Source organism: Fonsecaea nubica (assembly GCF_001646965.1).
Source record: "Fonsecaea nubica strain CBS 269.64 chromosome Unknown Scaff87, whole genome shotgun sequence".
Lineage (NCBI taxonomy): Eukaryota > Fungi > Ascomycota > Eurotiomycetes > Chaetothyriales > Herpotrichiellaceae > Fonsecaea > Fonsecaea nubica.
The window spans coordinates 1-15,079 of record NW_019173760.1 but is presented as its reverse complement, the minus strand read 5'-3'; the positions used below and the strand labels follow the sequence as shown (position 1 = coordinate 15,079).

Here is a 15,079-nt window from a genome sequence, read left to right as displayed (position 1 = left end):
GGAATAATGGACAAACGGGCAGATTGATAATGTTGTCAGACAGACGGACAATCTCCTATTTTCATGCGAGGGGTTGAGCATGCTTTCCTGTCTTTCTGTGTGATATATTTTACATAGGTATACGTTTTTCGTGTTGGGAATGTCGACGTATTTCCTTCCATTCGTGTTATTCATTAGCTCTCCAGATTCTGTCATTCTCGATCAGCCTAAAGTCCGCATTGACACGTTGTGGGATGTGCAAGCTTGGAACATGGCACGCGTGTATACATTTATTATCTATCTTCTCTGGCTTCTCTAGCCTCTAGTATTACCTGCGGCCATCGCTCATAAGGGAGTGTACTCTACTCATCTCGCGCAGCACTCCGTCTACACATCAGTCTCAACAATCCTGACTCCAATGTAGCTGTGCCATTCGGGGCAACGTGTCAAAGCTCGAAAAGTTTCCATCTGCACTGACCCAGTCACTGGTGTTGCCGCTCAAGTACTTCCCCGCCGCCGCCGAAAAGAAACTCGTGACGTAGACATCGACCAGCGTCGAATCCGAGGTGTTGGCTCCAACACTGACATTGGCTTGCACGTAATGTGGAGAAGAAGAGAAGCCCTGGTTGATGTGCACGATATTGTCCCCGTCGTTGCCAAAGTCGTCCTTGGTGACATAGCCTGGTGTCTTAATCAAGGTGGTGGCATTGACTGGCAGCGGGGCGCGTTTGAAGACTTTGTCGGTCTGCATATTCGAGAGCAAGTTCTTTGCCGAGGACCAAGGGGCAGTCATGCGCAGCCAAAAGTTTTGATACGGATTCGTCTGATAGGCATTGTCGATGGTAAACGGTCCCTTCAGCAAATCGTAGCGGAAACCACCAGTGTTGGTGAGGATGATGCGCGGCTGATCGGTACGGTTAGGAGCGACCACGACCGCAGGAAAGACAACATTCGTGAGGTAGTTGAATAGACTTTGATTCGAGCTGATGGGGAACCGGTCGAGATAGTAGTTATCCGGGCAGCAGCCGAGTTTGTTGGTCAACACTGGCAGACTATCCACCGCCGCGGTGATGTTCTTGCTGATCGTCACACCCAGGCTGGAATTGAATGTCTGCTCATTGGTGTTGGTGTGGAATTCAAAACTGTAACGGTTAAAGTCAAGATATTGTCTCGAGTAGGACAAGGTGGAGTTGGGATTGGCCTTGACCCCAGGTACGTCCGAGGGTTTCTGGGTGATTTTAGTGGCATTTCCCATAGGCGACTTCGCTTTGGTGACAGCGCTAGGCAGGCCGTTGACCGAAACCCAACCCACTGTCTCGCAATATCTTCCCGAAGCAATACCCACGGCCGACGCATCAAAGACCACGGCGTCACGCACATGTCGATGACCCCCAAAGATCTGGATGGGAATAGTAGGATGATGTTGGCGAATGGCCGCGTAGATCAGCCCCCATTCTGGAGAGTTCCGAAGAGTGATATGTCCCGCGACCAGAAACATGTCGATATCCGTCCTCTTGACCTGTTCCTGGAACCAAGATTGTTTGACCGCATCACCAACTGGGGTCACAATGGTTGCATTACTATTACCGGTGAAATTGAAAAGAAAGGCAAAGGACATGATCCGGACGCCCATCTTCGTCTTCCAATACGCATAGCGATCGGAGAAGGGCGTGGGGCTACCAGTGAGATTGAACTCGACATTCGAGGTAATGTAGCGGCCGGCCCAGTTCGGAGCAAAGTTGTGATATGTGTCATTGGCGATTTCTGTCGTGTAGAGTTCATGGTTGCCAATTGACAGCAAATCGTACGGTAGCTTTTTGAATATGGGCAGCGTGAGCTTCCCGTTGGGCTCCGTCGCATCTCCGAACCCAGTACCGTCATGTAAGTCCCCCGAGTCGATGAGGAGTAGGTCGACGCCCAGCACATCCGCCTTGGCCTTCATCTTCTGCACAAAGTCGGCAAAATCGCCATAGTCGGCACTGTAATTGTCATCCAGCAGGTGGCCCGCGAGCCAGCCATGGGTATCCGTGGTGTGAAGGAAATTGACCTGACCCCAGTGCAGGTCCTTGATCTGTTGCGGCGGGGTAGGAAGAGCGGCTGGCTGGATCCGTTTGGCCAGGTCATGTCTTTTCATCAAGTCGTGGTCGACATAGCCTCCCAGGACCGGGGATGTCCAATCATGGTCGTCGCATGAACAAGAAGGCTCCAAGAACGCGGCGAGGGCAATTAGCGAAGTGAGCAGCATGGCGGACACCTCGAGAGAGCCTAGATGACTTCCAAAGAACAAGCGACAATAGCTTCACGACGATATGAACAATCTCACCTTGCGGGCGAGGCGGGAATAACGGGGCGGCCGGAGCTTTTATCACGCTGTGGTATAAGATGTGCAGGAGCTGCAGAGTGGTGCTCGCTTCATCCTCCTAAGATCCAAGGTGGTAGGTAGTACAGGTGCATAAGGCCATCGGAGCTGCTACTGCAGGTAGCCGCAGCATAGCCCTGCCAGATGCGGGAGAGGAAAGACGAAGGAACCCAGAGTGCCAGGTCAGATGGATGGTGTGAGGATGGAAAGGCTCACAGGTTGCCAGGCTGAAAGAGGGCATGATCGAGGCCTGAATCATCAGTGGCTGACCTGGACCACAACTTGAAGCTTACCAGCAGCCCCAAAGCAACTTGCTCCGGAGCTTGAGCTCGGGCAAAGCTTGTAAGGTAGCAAGGCGTTGTTCTAGCTCCTTGGATGGCGGCTGGGCACACGACACAACATACCAGCGTCGTTGGGCTGACAGGAGCACGAGGGGAGATCAATTGGAGATGATCGGAAATGGAGACATGATGATGATCATCTTACAAGGAGGAGCTTTTCAGTGGATTGCAGTCGCCAAGCAAATCCTAGTCCGAAGCGAGGAAGTACGAGTATCGAGCACGTGAGTGCACGTGCTCGTAGACAATCATCATCCGCAGGCACTCAGTAGTAACAGGCCCCATCACCACCCCAGCAGCCTGCGCCCATACATCTTACTTTCCTTGCCAACTTCCACATTGTCTATCATGAACTTGATATATGGCTCATAGCTACATACCCGAAGTCTCTAGGTAGCGAATATCCATTCCTCGAACAAAAGTGTCGTACATCATGTAGAGTCTTATTTCAACATGGCCACGTCTCATTTCATATTCATCAACACATGATCGGATTCACCGCAAATGCCCCCTGTAACAGCTTCGTTAGCGCCCCTATTATCGAAACCAGCAGAAAACACTCACCTGGTTTTGCATCGCCAGTTCAGCAAATCTCCTCTGTACATCCTCGTCATCTTCCAGAAGCTTGTCAATCACCTTGACATCGTCGATGACCCAGAAATCCCGGAAGGCTACCACAATGTTTTCGGTATGCTTGCGCACCACATCGTCATCCACCGCGGCAAAGCAGAGTCGGTAGTATTGCCAACCTTTCTCCTCTCTGATTTCGGGCGTAGGGCAAAACATGCTTCCAGGGGCCAGCAGAACAAGGTACGGCTCGGTAGTAAGCCACACCCAAAGCGCTTGGGAAAGTCGTTGATGGTCGACCTCGTTGAAGAGAGGATGTGTTTCAAATCGTGCATGCAACCAAAGGAACATGCCAGCCATAGGGTAATCAAAATCGTACAGCTGCGTCTTGTGGACCACTTCGTATTCAAGGTCATCAGGCGCAAAGGCGTTTGATTTTGGCTTTGACTCTTGAATCAGATATTTCCCTTCTTCCAGAGTCGACGCCATAATCTGCATTCGTCGTTCGTAATTGCCCCGTAAGCCTTCGAGCCATCGAACCCAGCCGTCCGCCTTCCATCCCCTACCATCCTTGCTACCTCCTTTACCGGGATCACCATCGTGGGAGGGCCCGATGATGAGTTCCGCAATCATACTCTGAACGAATCCGCTGGGTTGCTGGGTGGTTGTCTCCGTGATACGCAGGATTCTCTCAATCACTTCAGGCTGGGCTGTGATCCAGCCTAATCGACAGCCCGGAGCAACTGTCTTGCTGAAAGTATCTAGTCGGACGACTCTTCCATCCACATCAACCGAGAGGTATGAAGGGACAAGACTATCCAAGAACGGAAAACCACTGGATTTGCCACCGGAGGCGGTGTTGTAGTTGTATGAGCTGTCTGAGGGGAAGTTCTCCGAGACAAGTTGACCTCTGTTTCTCATGGACAGCTCATTTGCCGAAGGATATTGCAGGTACCAGTACGGATCGTCTTCGATGATGATGATGTCGTATTTTGAACACAGGCCATAGATTTCTTTCCGCCTTTTTAGTGACAGTAATCCAGAGGTTGGGTTTTGGCCCATTCTGTTCCTGTTAGTGCAGTTTATAGTATGGTCAAGATGGCACTCACGTCACAGTATACATCAAATGTGGTCGCTTGCCCTTGTTTTTGTCCCAGTTCACCAGGACTTCCTGCAGTCCTCCCTTGCCATACGCAACCATTCCTTCGTCGTCCATGGCCACTGGGACCACATTGAGCCCTCGAGGCCTAGCGGCTTGAATGGCATTCATGTACGCAAACTCTTCGCATAGCATGCCCTCACGTTCTCGAATCCAATCTCTTTCCTCGTCCCAGATGTTGCTGAAGCATTCAAGCGCCTTCGAAAATCCATCAGTAGAGCCACAGGTCAAAATCACGTCTGGTCCGTCCTTGTAGGGCACATTGGGATGGAGATTTGTGCGTGCAAAGTCTCGTATGAAACTGTAGAGGGGCGGGTATCCCTGAGCGGTGCCATATTGCAGAGCGGTGGTCAGATCGATCTTGCGCAGGAGGTTTGGTTCGGCGGAATCGTGGGGAACAAGAACGCGCGAGGCTGTTGGAGCTTCTGAGAGACATATCTTTGCAGTCTCAGACGCGGGGGGGTCGACAGGCCTGTTGGGCGTGGGCTTGAACCGATCGGGGAGCGCCGTGGATGCTTCCAACGTGTCATACGGAAAGTATCCTGGGTTTGGAAGTCCTGGTAACGGTCAGCTAGCCACAGACTCAAGGTCAAAGCGACAACTTGCCTCCAGCAAGGTTTCCGATCCCGGGAATAGCAAAATATTTATAGAAAGCCTTCATCTGGCTGGCAGCACGCCGCTTGGTGACCCGCGAATAGAGATGGGACATGTCCTTGGGCGCAGGTTTGTCAGTGCTGGTTGCCATGGCTGCACAGTGTTGGGGCTGTCGGGCTGAAGCGATAGTTCTGTCCAAGGTAATTCAGTCACCAAAGAAGGACCCAAGAGTCCAAAATCAAACACAACTCAGAAACTCCAGTCAGCGGGAGAATTGTAATCAAGAAGTTCCAGTTGCATTGATCGATGACTATTTGACACTGGCATGGCCTGCGGCCAGAACCCGACTGCCGACCCCGATAGCGATAAGAAAGGTCCATTGACCACCGGAAGACGCGTTCCGCCGGTGCCTGCTGGAGTGAGGCTAGCGCAATTAGGCGCCCCGTCCCTGGTACTGGCTCGCTGGCTGGTGCTGGTATATTATTACTCAGCATCCCCGTCTCTTCGGCATCTTGACCTTCCGCGCCTTTGGGGACGAGTCTCGGTCGAGAGATGTTGGGAGTCCTGGTGCTGTTACCAATGCGGACATCGTCATGCTCTGATGATTTGTGGGCAGCTGTATTGATTTTCTAGGCCGCTAGTGAGTATGTGCATGTCGAGTCCATAAACTCCAGTTCTCCATCATTAGCATAACCCTGTGTCATTCATTATGTTCTGGATGTCATTGTCCATCACGCCCATCGTTGCATTCCAAGATGTGCAATGCCGTGGAAGATGCAGTCTCAAATTGGTGGTTCTCTCTTCGTAACCCGCATCCACATGTCGCTTACAATAAAGACTCCTGCACTAAAGGATTTCCAGGGGTGCTGCGGGTTGACAATGGTGAACTCGAAATTCCGAAGAAGCTACAGCAGAGGCAGGTCAGAAACTGATGGAACGCAATCGTTAAAAGAGCGAGTCTGGCACCAAACTTACCTGCGCGAAGACCTTGTTGAGTTCAATGAACGCAATGCTCTTCCCAAGACACGACGACCTCCCGTACCCAAATACCATGTCGACGTTAGCCTCCTTGCGCTTGATCTCCTCCGGCGTCCCCTCCAGGAATCGCTCGGGTCGAAATACTCTAGCATCGGGGCCCCACAATCCCTCATCTAGGAACAGGCCAAATGCACAATATCCGATCTTCGTTCCTCCTGGGACATAGTACCCGTTGAGGGTGTCTCCCCCAGGCGGCACAGACTTGGACTGGAGCCCTGTAACGGGGGGGTGAATGCGCAAGCCTTCTTTGATCACAGCTTGGAGATACGGCAATTTGCGGGCCTCCGAGTCCTGGATGGGATCGGAGATGTTGGCGGACGAAAGCTCGGTCAAAAGTTTTGCCAAAACCGGCGGGTTGGTGAGGATATGAAGCATCGTCGCACGTATCGCTGATGCTGTGGTGTCGCTACCGGCGAGGATTTGGACCAAGGTCTCCGTTTCTGCGTCTTCTTGTGAGAGGCCATGTCGAAGGAATGATCCCAGCATGTCCATTCGTGGTTTTGCTCCAGGTCGGAATCTTTCAGCTACCACCTCCTTTGCCACTCCCATAATTTTACCCAGGCCATATGCATCAGTATCCTTCGGCATAAGAAACCTCATCAATGGTGACTGAAAGACCTTGGACAAGCCTGGAAACGCTGCACACAAGATCATGGCCGGAATGGAGCTTTCGGTTGTCTGGATATACTGGAATACATCCTCATCCTTCTCAAGGTATCCGAATGCTCCTCCAAAGGCAATGGTGGAGAGGATGTCGAGAGTCAAGTATTGTGCCTTCCGTGCAAAATCCATTGGTTTGAATTCTTCCGGGGTGGAGAGATAGTTGCGTTCGATGAGGCCGACAAGCTTTGCAATACAGTCGTCGATGGACTGCTCGAGGGTGGGATTCTCTTTGCCAGCATACTATGACAGTGTCAGCATCCCACGACCAAATTTGGGACACAGCTTCTCTTCGAATACCCCAGGGGCCATCTTGGCGCGAAGCATCGCATGTCTCTCCTCGTTTCGCTCGGAGAGAATGTTATCACGATCGACTCGAAGGGCATCATACCAGTCAGATCGACGGTACGGAGATCTAGCCGCACCCATTGTCTTGAGTATTTCGGGGTCACATGTAATGAGGTCGTTCGGTCCGATGCGAACGAGGGAACCTACGAGTTACGTGTCAGCCAGAAGTGAATTTTGGCAATCCCCCCTTCCTCTTTCGACGGGGTTGTACCATATCTGAAGCATTGTTCCGCAGACTCGATGTACATGGACCCATCCCAAGTGTGTTTGAGCAGCCATCCTTTTGAAAACCCCGCGGAGAAGGGACCAGGGATGTGTCGCAGGCGGTACCAGTCGTAAAAGGTCTTTGCGAACGAGTAGATCAAGTAGACCCCGAGCCCAATACCAAGGTAGGCGAGGGCGAGCATGTTTGCTTCCTGGGGAGTACAAGAGATAGATGTGATGTCCAACTTGTGTTCACCGCGGGGAGAGTTTCAGATCGGATCTCGCATCGTACGTGATTGCCCTTTCTTGCGGGAGCTCTCCGTGATGAGCAACGGTGCCGATTCCCTACTGTGGATCACACTGTGAGAAGCAAAAGACGAGATAAGGAAGGACTGACAGCCACGTCTGGGGGAAGATGTCGTACAGCAGATGTCAAACGGCGGCACCCAAACGGGTCTGTTGCAGTAGCGTTGGTCTGTTGGTCGGTGACCATGCAGTGAGTAACGAGTGAGGATGAAGTGGCATTGGTTGCAGGTTCCTGCGGGTGCGAATCTTCACGGCAACGAGGGAAAGCTAAACGGGTACCAACCGGGGGGAGAAGTTGCGTTTCACACATTCACTGCATCCTCGATTTGTCTGGGTCTGGACCCGCCCTTTGAGATGTTTCCTGGATTCTACTATTCGTCACCGAACAGCGAGACTGCATATAGCCCAGAAAGTTATTGCTACTACCTCCCTACAAGTCAAATCCTACCGCCAGGTTTCCCCAAGTCCTTCAGCTCGCTTACCCGGCAAACATGTGTTAGTCCTAAGCAGCAAACCTGCTGGATGCCAACCACATCTGCTGGCGTACAACATTTTGGCGTCCCGATCGGCTATTGGGGCTTTGTCCCACTGATGGAGTATCTGATGTTTCACCCGTCAGTCTCGCCCATGTCACAGCGCCGGAACACGGAGGGGTTGCTCACATGGGCCAGAACGCATGGTACCTCGTGTTCCTCATGTCTTTGCGAACGTCGATCAGAAATGCCTCGAGCTCATCTGCTGTCCACGCTAAACCTCGTGTGAAAAGTGCCAGGCTGATGCCGGACAGCGAGGTGGTGAAGTTGTGATAAGTCCAGATACCTGCAGAAGTCGGCTTCGTGAGCATCTTCGGCTCCATCACATCCGGGCCAGATTGATGCAGGCTCACCGATCTTGGTCAGGGTGGACTCTTTCTTCCATGGGTTCATTGGCCAAATGTAGGGTGTTTCCACCACGTCGACGAAGCCCGTCTCAATCATAATTCCCCTTACTGACTCAACACTGTCCAGGGGACACCCCAGCTGCTTACTCGCTTCGAGCATATAAGCTGCCCATCTGGCCAATGCAGAATTTGCGGGAAGGGTTCCGTCCTCACACGTGAGATGGAACGATATATCTTGAACCTCAAGCATCGCTCCCGGGGCAAGGTTTCTGTGCGAACTATCAGCACCAACGACAAGTTTGAGTTTGGCTCTCGCCCTTACTCGTAGCATTGCCGAATGAACTGCCTCCAGTCTGCAATAGCACCTGTCATGAATCGGCTGAAGATGAAATCGAATTGGTAGCCGAAGACCCATGGTTGCCCGACGTCCATGATCTCGAACCTCACGTTGGGGGGAACACTACTTGTCAAAATGAGCAGACGAAGACCGGGAGTCTGATTAGACTTACTACGTCGGTTGCACAGGGCTGACATCCACCCCGAGCACCTTTCCTCTGTCAAATGTCACTCACGTGGGTTCCAAGGCGGCAGCGTCAACTCACCATGGCTTCCGGATGAAGGTCACCTTTGACACCATGTCAGTCGCCCTCCCTTCTCGGATCGGGGAGATGTATTCCCTTACCGTATTCGACGGACCAGATGCCCGTCCCAGTGCCGACATCTAGCACATGGTGCAGATCTCTTGTCTTTTCCACCCCACAGGTCGACAATTTGTTGTTAAAGGTCATCTTGAGCAGATGATGTTGGAGGTCTAGTCAGACCTACCGTTAGCGAACCCGTGATGGAGAGGGAACCACTGCGAGATACTGTACCTAGACGATCTAGCTCTATCTGTCAAGACAATGATATCAGCACCGTGGTCTCCGACCTGTCAGGTGACAACGGGGCAAAACACCAATACCTCATCGTTGGGCAGGACATATGCTGAAGACAATTAGTTTCAGGTAAATCCGTGCTTCAATGACGTACTTCGCTCGCCGTAGGCGTTGTATGTCCTCCCATGTTCTTGTATGTAATCAAAGATACTTGAAGTCAAAGACGACGTGGATAGAAGATCATCTTCCTGAGTGCTATGTTAGCTTGCCATCTCTGTTTTGACATGGTTGAAGGTTTACATCTCCAAGTGCCGAGTCAGCGTCATCCGCGGCGCCTATGGGCGGGTCCTGGCACGCGATATCAGTATTTGACCGGAGCCATGTAAACAGCAAAGGCGTGATCAACCCTACAGGATCAGGATCAGGCTCGGTGGGGGGATCATGATCTTCCATTGGGAGTGACATCAGCCTCAGAGGACTCAGAGGACATTAATTGAGGAGGAATGATGGAGACGTCCATGAGAAGACGTATTTAGAGTCATTCTTGAAGGGACTTGCATTGTTTGCTTCGAGATATACTCTGCGTTTCTCTGCGAAGCGCAGATCCGAGTCTATCCAGTTCGTGTCGCGGTTGTGAACCCTGGTCTGCATGCTCCCTCTGCTCTCCCGAATACCTGGTGTAACGTGTGATGCATGGGGATTTGAAGACTGTCTGCTTCCGGCTGGCTGCGTTGTGTATCTCCCACCTCTTGCGGCGTGGCACATCACGGACAGCCTGATTTGATTTCACGCCATGTGGCCCAGTTGGTCACACAAGATGGCTTAGTGAAAGGATCAATGTTCTATTGGTGTAAACATTGTTCTAGGGCTGCTGTCGATCAACGAGCATGATATTTCTGATTGAGTTTGATGGTCTCAACGGTTGGGGGAACTTGGGAGCGCTTCTGCTTCGAGTTGGATCCTGATATGCAAGGTCTTTTGCTTTTGCTGACCATCCTTTTCGATTTGTAGCTAGTTTGCAAGGAAGATCTGTTCTAGGCTACAGCTGCCTGCGACAGTGTAGCTGCACCACACCCATTCCGGATGTGATTTGACGTGTATCACAGACAACATCAATACCAACATATGCCGGCGACTTGTTGGAAGCGTAGGTGGGATATTACGTAGGAGAAGGGTCACCTCATGGCATGACCAAGGCAATACCCGAGTCTTGTCTTCAGTCGTTGGTGTTCTAGGCCCATCAACAGGAACTGTGGTCGGATTTGAATCGTGGCTTGAAGGTTGTAAACACGAGCAGCCGTTGCTGCTGTGGACCACTCGGGTAGAAGCAACATGGGGGATCCATGTCAGGATTTGTACGAGGTTGTGCAATTTTTGACTGGCTTGACTGGTTGGATATTCACTTTCTCGACGACGCGTGGGGGAGACTTGGCAGCTAAGAGACGCGTAGGCGGGAAGCGCCTCCATCCGACTCATCATTTATCTCGAGGACTCACCACTGGTGAACCCTCGTCTCCTAATGCACAGCTAGTCACGACAAGTCCACGTCCATGTATGAAAGCAGAAGGTCGCGTCCAACATGGACTTCTTCTCCTCGTTCAATTTCTCCATCATCGCCATGGTCGACACTCTGCAATATGCAAGACTGCGGCATTCCACGCCGACTCACCCAATGACATTCACACCTGTGACCAGCCCCATCTGCGGCCCTCCACGTTACCTTCTCCATCATCACAGTTCCCCGTCCGTAACCATGTCCTCTCTGCCGTTATGCTCGTGACCTCTTCTCAGCGGTTTTATCTTCCGCCCTTGAGTCCTTCTCGTGTCGTCTTTTACAGTTACCCTCAGGTCGATCGAATAACAAGACTGGCTGGGGATCACGGTATTCATGTCTCCGTCACTAAGAGCTAGCAGACCAGCCAAGGGTTACACTCGGAATGCATAATCGGCCAGCCGCCATCACAAGAGTAAAGTCCAGCAAGGAAGCGGCTCGCTTGAGTCTGCCAGTGACTCGTCCATCTCAACGATGCAAGGGAGTAATCATCCTGCCAATATCGCTATGACTGAAAAACTCATCAGGTCGATCCAGTAGAGATGGTCGCCTGGAAGATGATGCCATATTTGTCAACGAAAGTAATAGAATGACTAGCCGATCAAAAGACAACAGACTTTATTTTCGTTGCCCTTACAGCGGGCCCCGGAGATATCGGAGCTCAATCCTCGGTACCTACAGCGCCTATCATGACTGAAAATATAGACTAGGCTACCGCCTATTAACTCTGACTTGTAGCTAGGAGATAGGTATGGGTTCCTATAAGCTCAGAAAATCTTCTATCACAGTAAGTAACATTTGTCATTTAAATTAGCGCGCGCCCTCGTATCTCTCCAGATGTCCTCCCTGGTTCTGGACTGGTGGGTCCCTCAACACCAAGCAAAACATCGCTTACCACTCCAGCCAGCAGCCAAACCTCAAAAACAAGACTTCCCAAATATGTGTCTATGGATGGCTAACACCCACCAGAACTTCGACAACCTTGGAGGCAAGCACATGAGACATGAGGCGCCGCTACGCACCGTCCTGTTGACACAACCTTGAATGACGGAAGGACTTCAAGAGTCGAGTCGACGGCCAGATTCACATCAAGAAGTGCAATATACCGCATCTTGATCAGCAGGGGAACTTTGTAGCTCGCCACAGTTACGTAGAAGTCCAAGAGTGCACATTTGAACATGCTGTGTAGGTAGAGCTCCAATTGCACTCGATACTTTCTGACTGGAAGCAGTGTCCGCGCTGTCAACGTGCCAGCAGCCTCACATTGGTGACATCTCAGACTTGAAGAAGTTACCGGATAGCTCGGTCGTGATCTGCTCTTGGCAGCCTCATTTGCCGCAAGCTTCCGGTCATGCTCAGCCTCGTGGGCTGGTAGGGACAGTAGGCATAATCGTGTACCGAACCTGCTTGGGAGCAATGATGGCGGAGGTTGTCAACATCAAGACAATACATTATCGATCAGAAGTCACTGGAGAACTACACCTGGGGTATTTATCGCGGCGCATAAGTATAGAATGTGGAGTGTGGCAGCCGAGGCCGCAGATGATCTCGGCGGTGTCTTTCTGCCAGCGTCAGCAAACACGCCGCGCATTCAACCCGCTTCATTCGCTTCTCATCCTCAGTCACACGCCTCGTTTATTCTTAGCATTGGGTTGTTTGCGTGTCCCCTGACCTGCTTCTGGTCCCATTCTTCTGCCTTGTATCACAATGTCTTCTCTTGCATAGCTACTGCGGAATTGTTAACCTGTGTACCTTCGAACCCTCTGATTCCTATACCCCTCGTCCGCCGCAATGGTCGGATATCGCGACAACGCAGATGATCCCGCATCCGAGACTCTACCTCTCTCGGATGAAGAGACAGCGCTTGGGGCCCGAAGCCCAGAGTTGCACGTCCAGTCTACCCCGGATTCACCCTCCTCGACCGCGCTCCCGATCCCTGTGTGGCTACGAGAATCGGCCAATTCCTTCAAGTACAAATGGGTGCCCCTACCTCTGCGAAAAGCGGGCAGGGCAATCGTAACATGGGTAAAGGGTCCGGTTCCTCCCCGAGTTCTCAAGATTGAGCCAATATACCCCAAGATTCAGCAAGCGCCTATCAGACTGTTGGATAGATATGCGCCGAAGAAAAAACACCGAGTCATCCTGCTCATGGCACTCTACGTTTGCTGGTTTCTTACGTGGTCGCTCATGCTCAAGAATCACTCTACCTCTGGGTTCATCAAGGGATACGGCAAGCCGAGTAATCTGTGGTGCGGCGCCAGTTTCTGGAACGAAGGCAATGGATGCGGATTGAATGGGAATATGTGTCGGCCGTTCTCGTCGGCGCATTTGACCTTCCGCTGTCCTGCGAATTGCAAAGGCACTCATCTCCTGGAAGAACACATTGTTGGGAACCAGTCATTGCGGTATCAAGGGTTGGTCGTGGGCGGGCCCAGACCTGACGAACCCGACTCTATGCCTGTCTATCGAGCAGACAGTTTTATATGCCAGGCCGCCATTCACGCGGGCATCGTGACCGAAGCCTCCGGCGGTTGCGGAGTGGCCACGCTCATCGGATCTCACACAAACTTCCCGTCCACCAAGGCTAATGGGATTGAGAGTACGAGCTTTCTGGGGACATTCCCGCGATCGTTCACCTTCCAACGCCTTTCGGCGGCTCAAGCCACATGCCCTACGGACTCGCGATGGCCTCTCTTTGTGGTCACGGCTGTGGCGTTGGTTGTTCTCTCCATATTCACCACCTCGCCTGCTGTTTTCTTCTTCAGCACCTTCGTGGTCATGTTTCTCCACGTCGGTCTCGTCTCGGACCCGCCCAATACCGCGAACGTCTACGAAGCAATCAGCAAACTGGTGGAACGTCTCCTTCCCGCGTCGTTCATCACCGTCATCCTCTATCGCGTCGCCGCGCTGCCACTGCTCCGCGACCTAACTGCCCAGATCGAGAAGACGGTGCTGTACTTGGGGTTCTGTTTTATCGGCGCGCTGAACAACTATACTTTCGCCCCCCTCATTCCCATAGAACGGCTGACACCACGCGACCTGGCACAACCCGGCGCTCCATTCGCCCTTGCCCTTATTGTCACCATCATCCTGGCCATCGTCATTTCGCAAATCCACTTCATCCGCATCTCGGGCAACATGCCCAAATACCTCGCCATCTACGGAGCCATGGTTCTGACGTTGATCATTTTCCTCTTACTACCCAACCTACGACTGAGGATCCATCATTACATTTTAGCAATGGTTTTTATGCCTGGAACATTCACTCAGACACGCGCCTGTCTAGCCTACCAGGGATTGTTGCTGGGCCTGTTCATCAACGGGATCGCGCGTTGGGGGTTCGCATCCATCATCCAAACCCCCGCTGCGCTGGGGGAAGCGAACGGGGGTGGCGGCAGCGGTTCGCCCGGGTCGTGGTGGGGCGCGAAATCACCCAATGTGACAGCCGTCGTGGCGCCAGATATCTCCAACATTACATTCAACTGGGGGCCACTGCCCAAGGACAGCGGGGTCGACGGCGTGAGCATCCTGATCAACGACGTCGAGCGGTGGCGCGGGTACACGGACGAAGAACTATACTGGGACCCCGATGGCGTGACGTTGAAGAGACGGCACGAACGGGGCGACACGGACGATTCCCTGGAACCCGAGTTCTTCAGGTTCGCCTGGATGAGCGGGTCCGAGACGGGGCTCTACTCGCGCGTCGGACTGTGGGATGAACACGGACAATGGCACGGGCCGGAAGAAGGGACCACCAAGAATATGGGGGTCGGGGACGAGGAGGACGACGAGGTGAGGAACTACGGAGGACCGTTTGACTTTGTCGACGAGGCCGAGGAGCAAAGATTGCACGAGGTTGCGGAGCAGCAGCAACAGCAGCAGGAGTTGTAGCTCACGCCAACCGTGCCTCTTGCTTACTGTACAACGTGAGTTTTACGCAAGTATCTGTCGGAATTGGACATTGGAAAGTGGAATTGGATATGAATATACATATATACCCCGCGGAAGAAAGCACGCACGAACACACGCACGCGCGAATGGAGCCGGTACAGTACTCCTGTCTCTTCAACCCATCTGACGCTGCCGAAAAACCACTCTGTGTAAAGCTCGGTGTTCGCCGTATCCCTAAAAAAAAAAAACCAAACGTATCTTAACAATGACAGTTTTGGCGAATATTCGACACAACAATCTATTGACAAACACTCAATACAACGTGTTTT

General features: G+C 52.2%; 3 protein-coding genes across 3 annotated transcripts; 1 reads left to right on the top strand and 2 right to left on the bottom strand.

The window, feature by feature from the left end:
• Nucleotides 1-379: 379 nt before the first annotated feature.
• AYO20_09420 (hypothetical protein) lies at nt 380-7,449 on the bottom strand (the record flags this gene model as incomplete). The annotated part of the gene is made up of 9 exons (XM_022647690.1): nt 380-2,244; nt 2,303-2,399; nt 3,241-4,306; nt 4,353-4,959; nt 5,484-5,625; nt 5,827-5,901; nt 5,972-6,937; nt 6,995-7,185; nt 7,254-7,449. The coding sequence occupies 9 exons, from the start codon at nt 7,447-7,449 to the stop codon at nt 380-382; spliced, it is 5,205 nt and encodes a 1,734-aa protein (XP_022496299.1).
• A 761-nt stretch (nt 7,450-8,210) lies between these two features.
• On the bottom strand, nt 8,211-9,220 carry AYO20_09419 (hypothetical protein; the record flags this gene model as incomplete). The annotated part of the gene is made up of 6 exons (XM_022647689.1): nt 8,211-8,371; nt 8,439-8,701; nt 8,755-8,892; nt 8,942-8,979; nt 9,035-9,057; nt 9,115-9,220. 6 exons carry the CDS (start codon nt 9,218-9,220, stop codon nt 8,211-8,213), a joined length of 729 nt encoding a protein of 242 aa, XP_022496298.1.
• Nucleotides 9,221-12,650: 3,430 nt separating this feature from the next.
• On the top strand, nt 12,651-14,750 carry AYO20_09418 (hypothetical protein; the record flags this gene model as incomplete). The annotated part of the gene is made up of 1 exon (XM_022647688.1): nt 12,651-14,750. The coding sequence occupies one exon, from the start codon at nt 12,651-12,653 to the stop codon at nt 14,748-14,750; it is 2,100 nt and encodes a 699-aa protein (XP_022496297.1).
• Between the last annotated feature and the right edge of the window lie 329 nt (nt 14,751-15,079).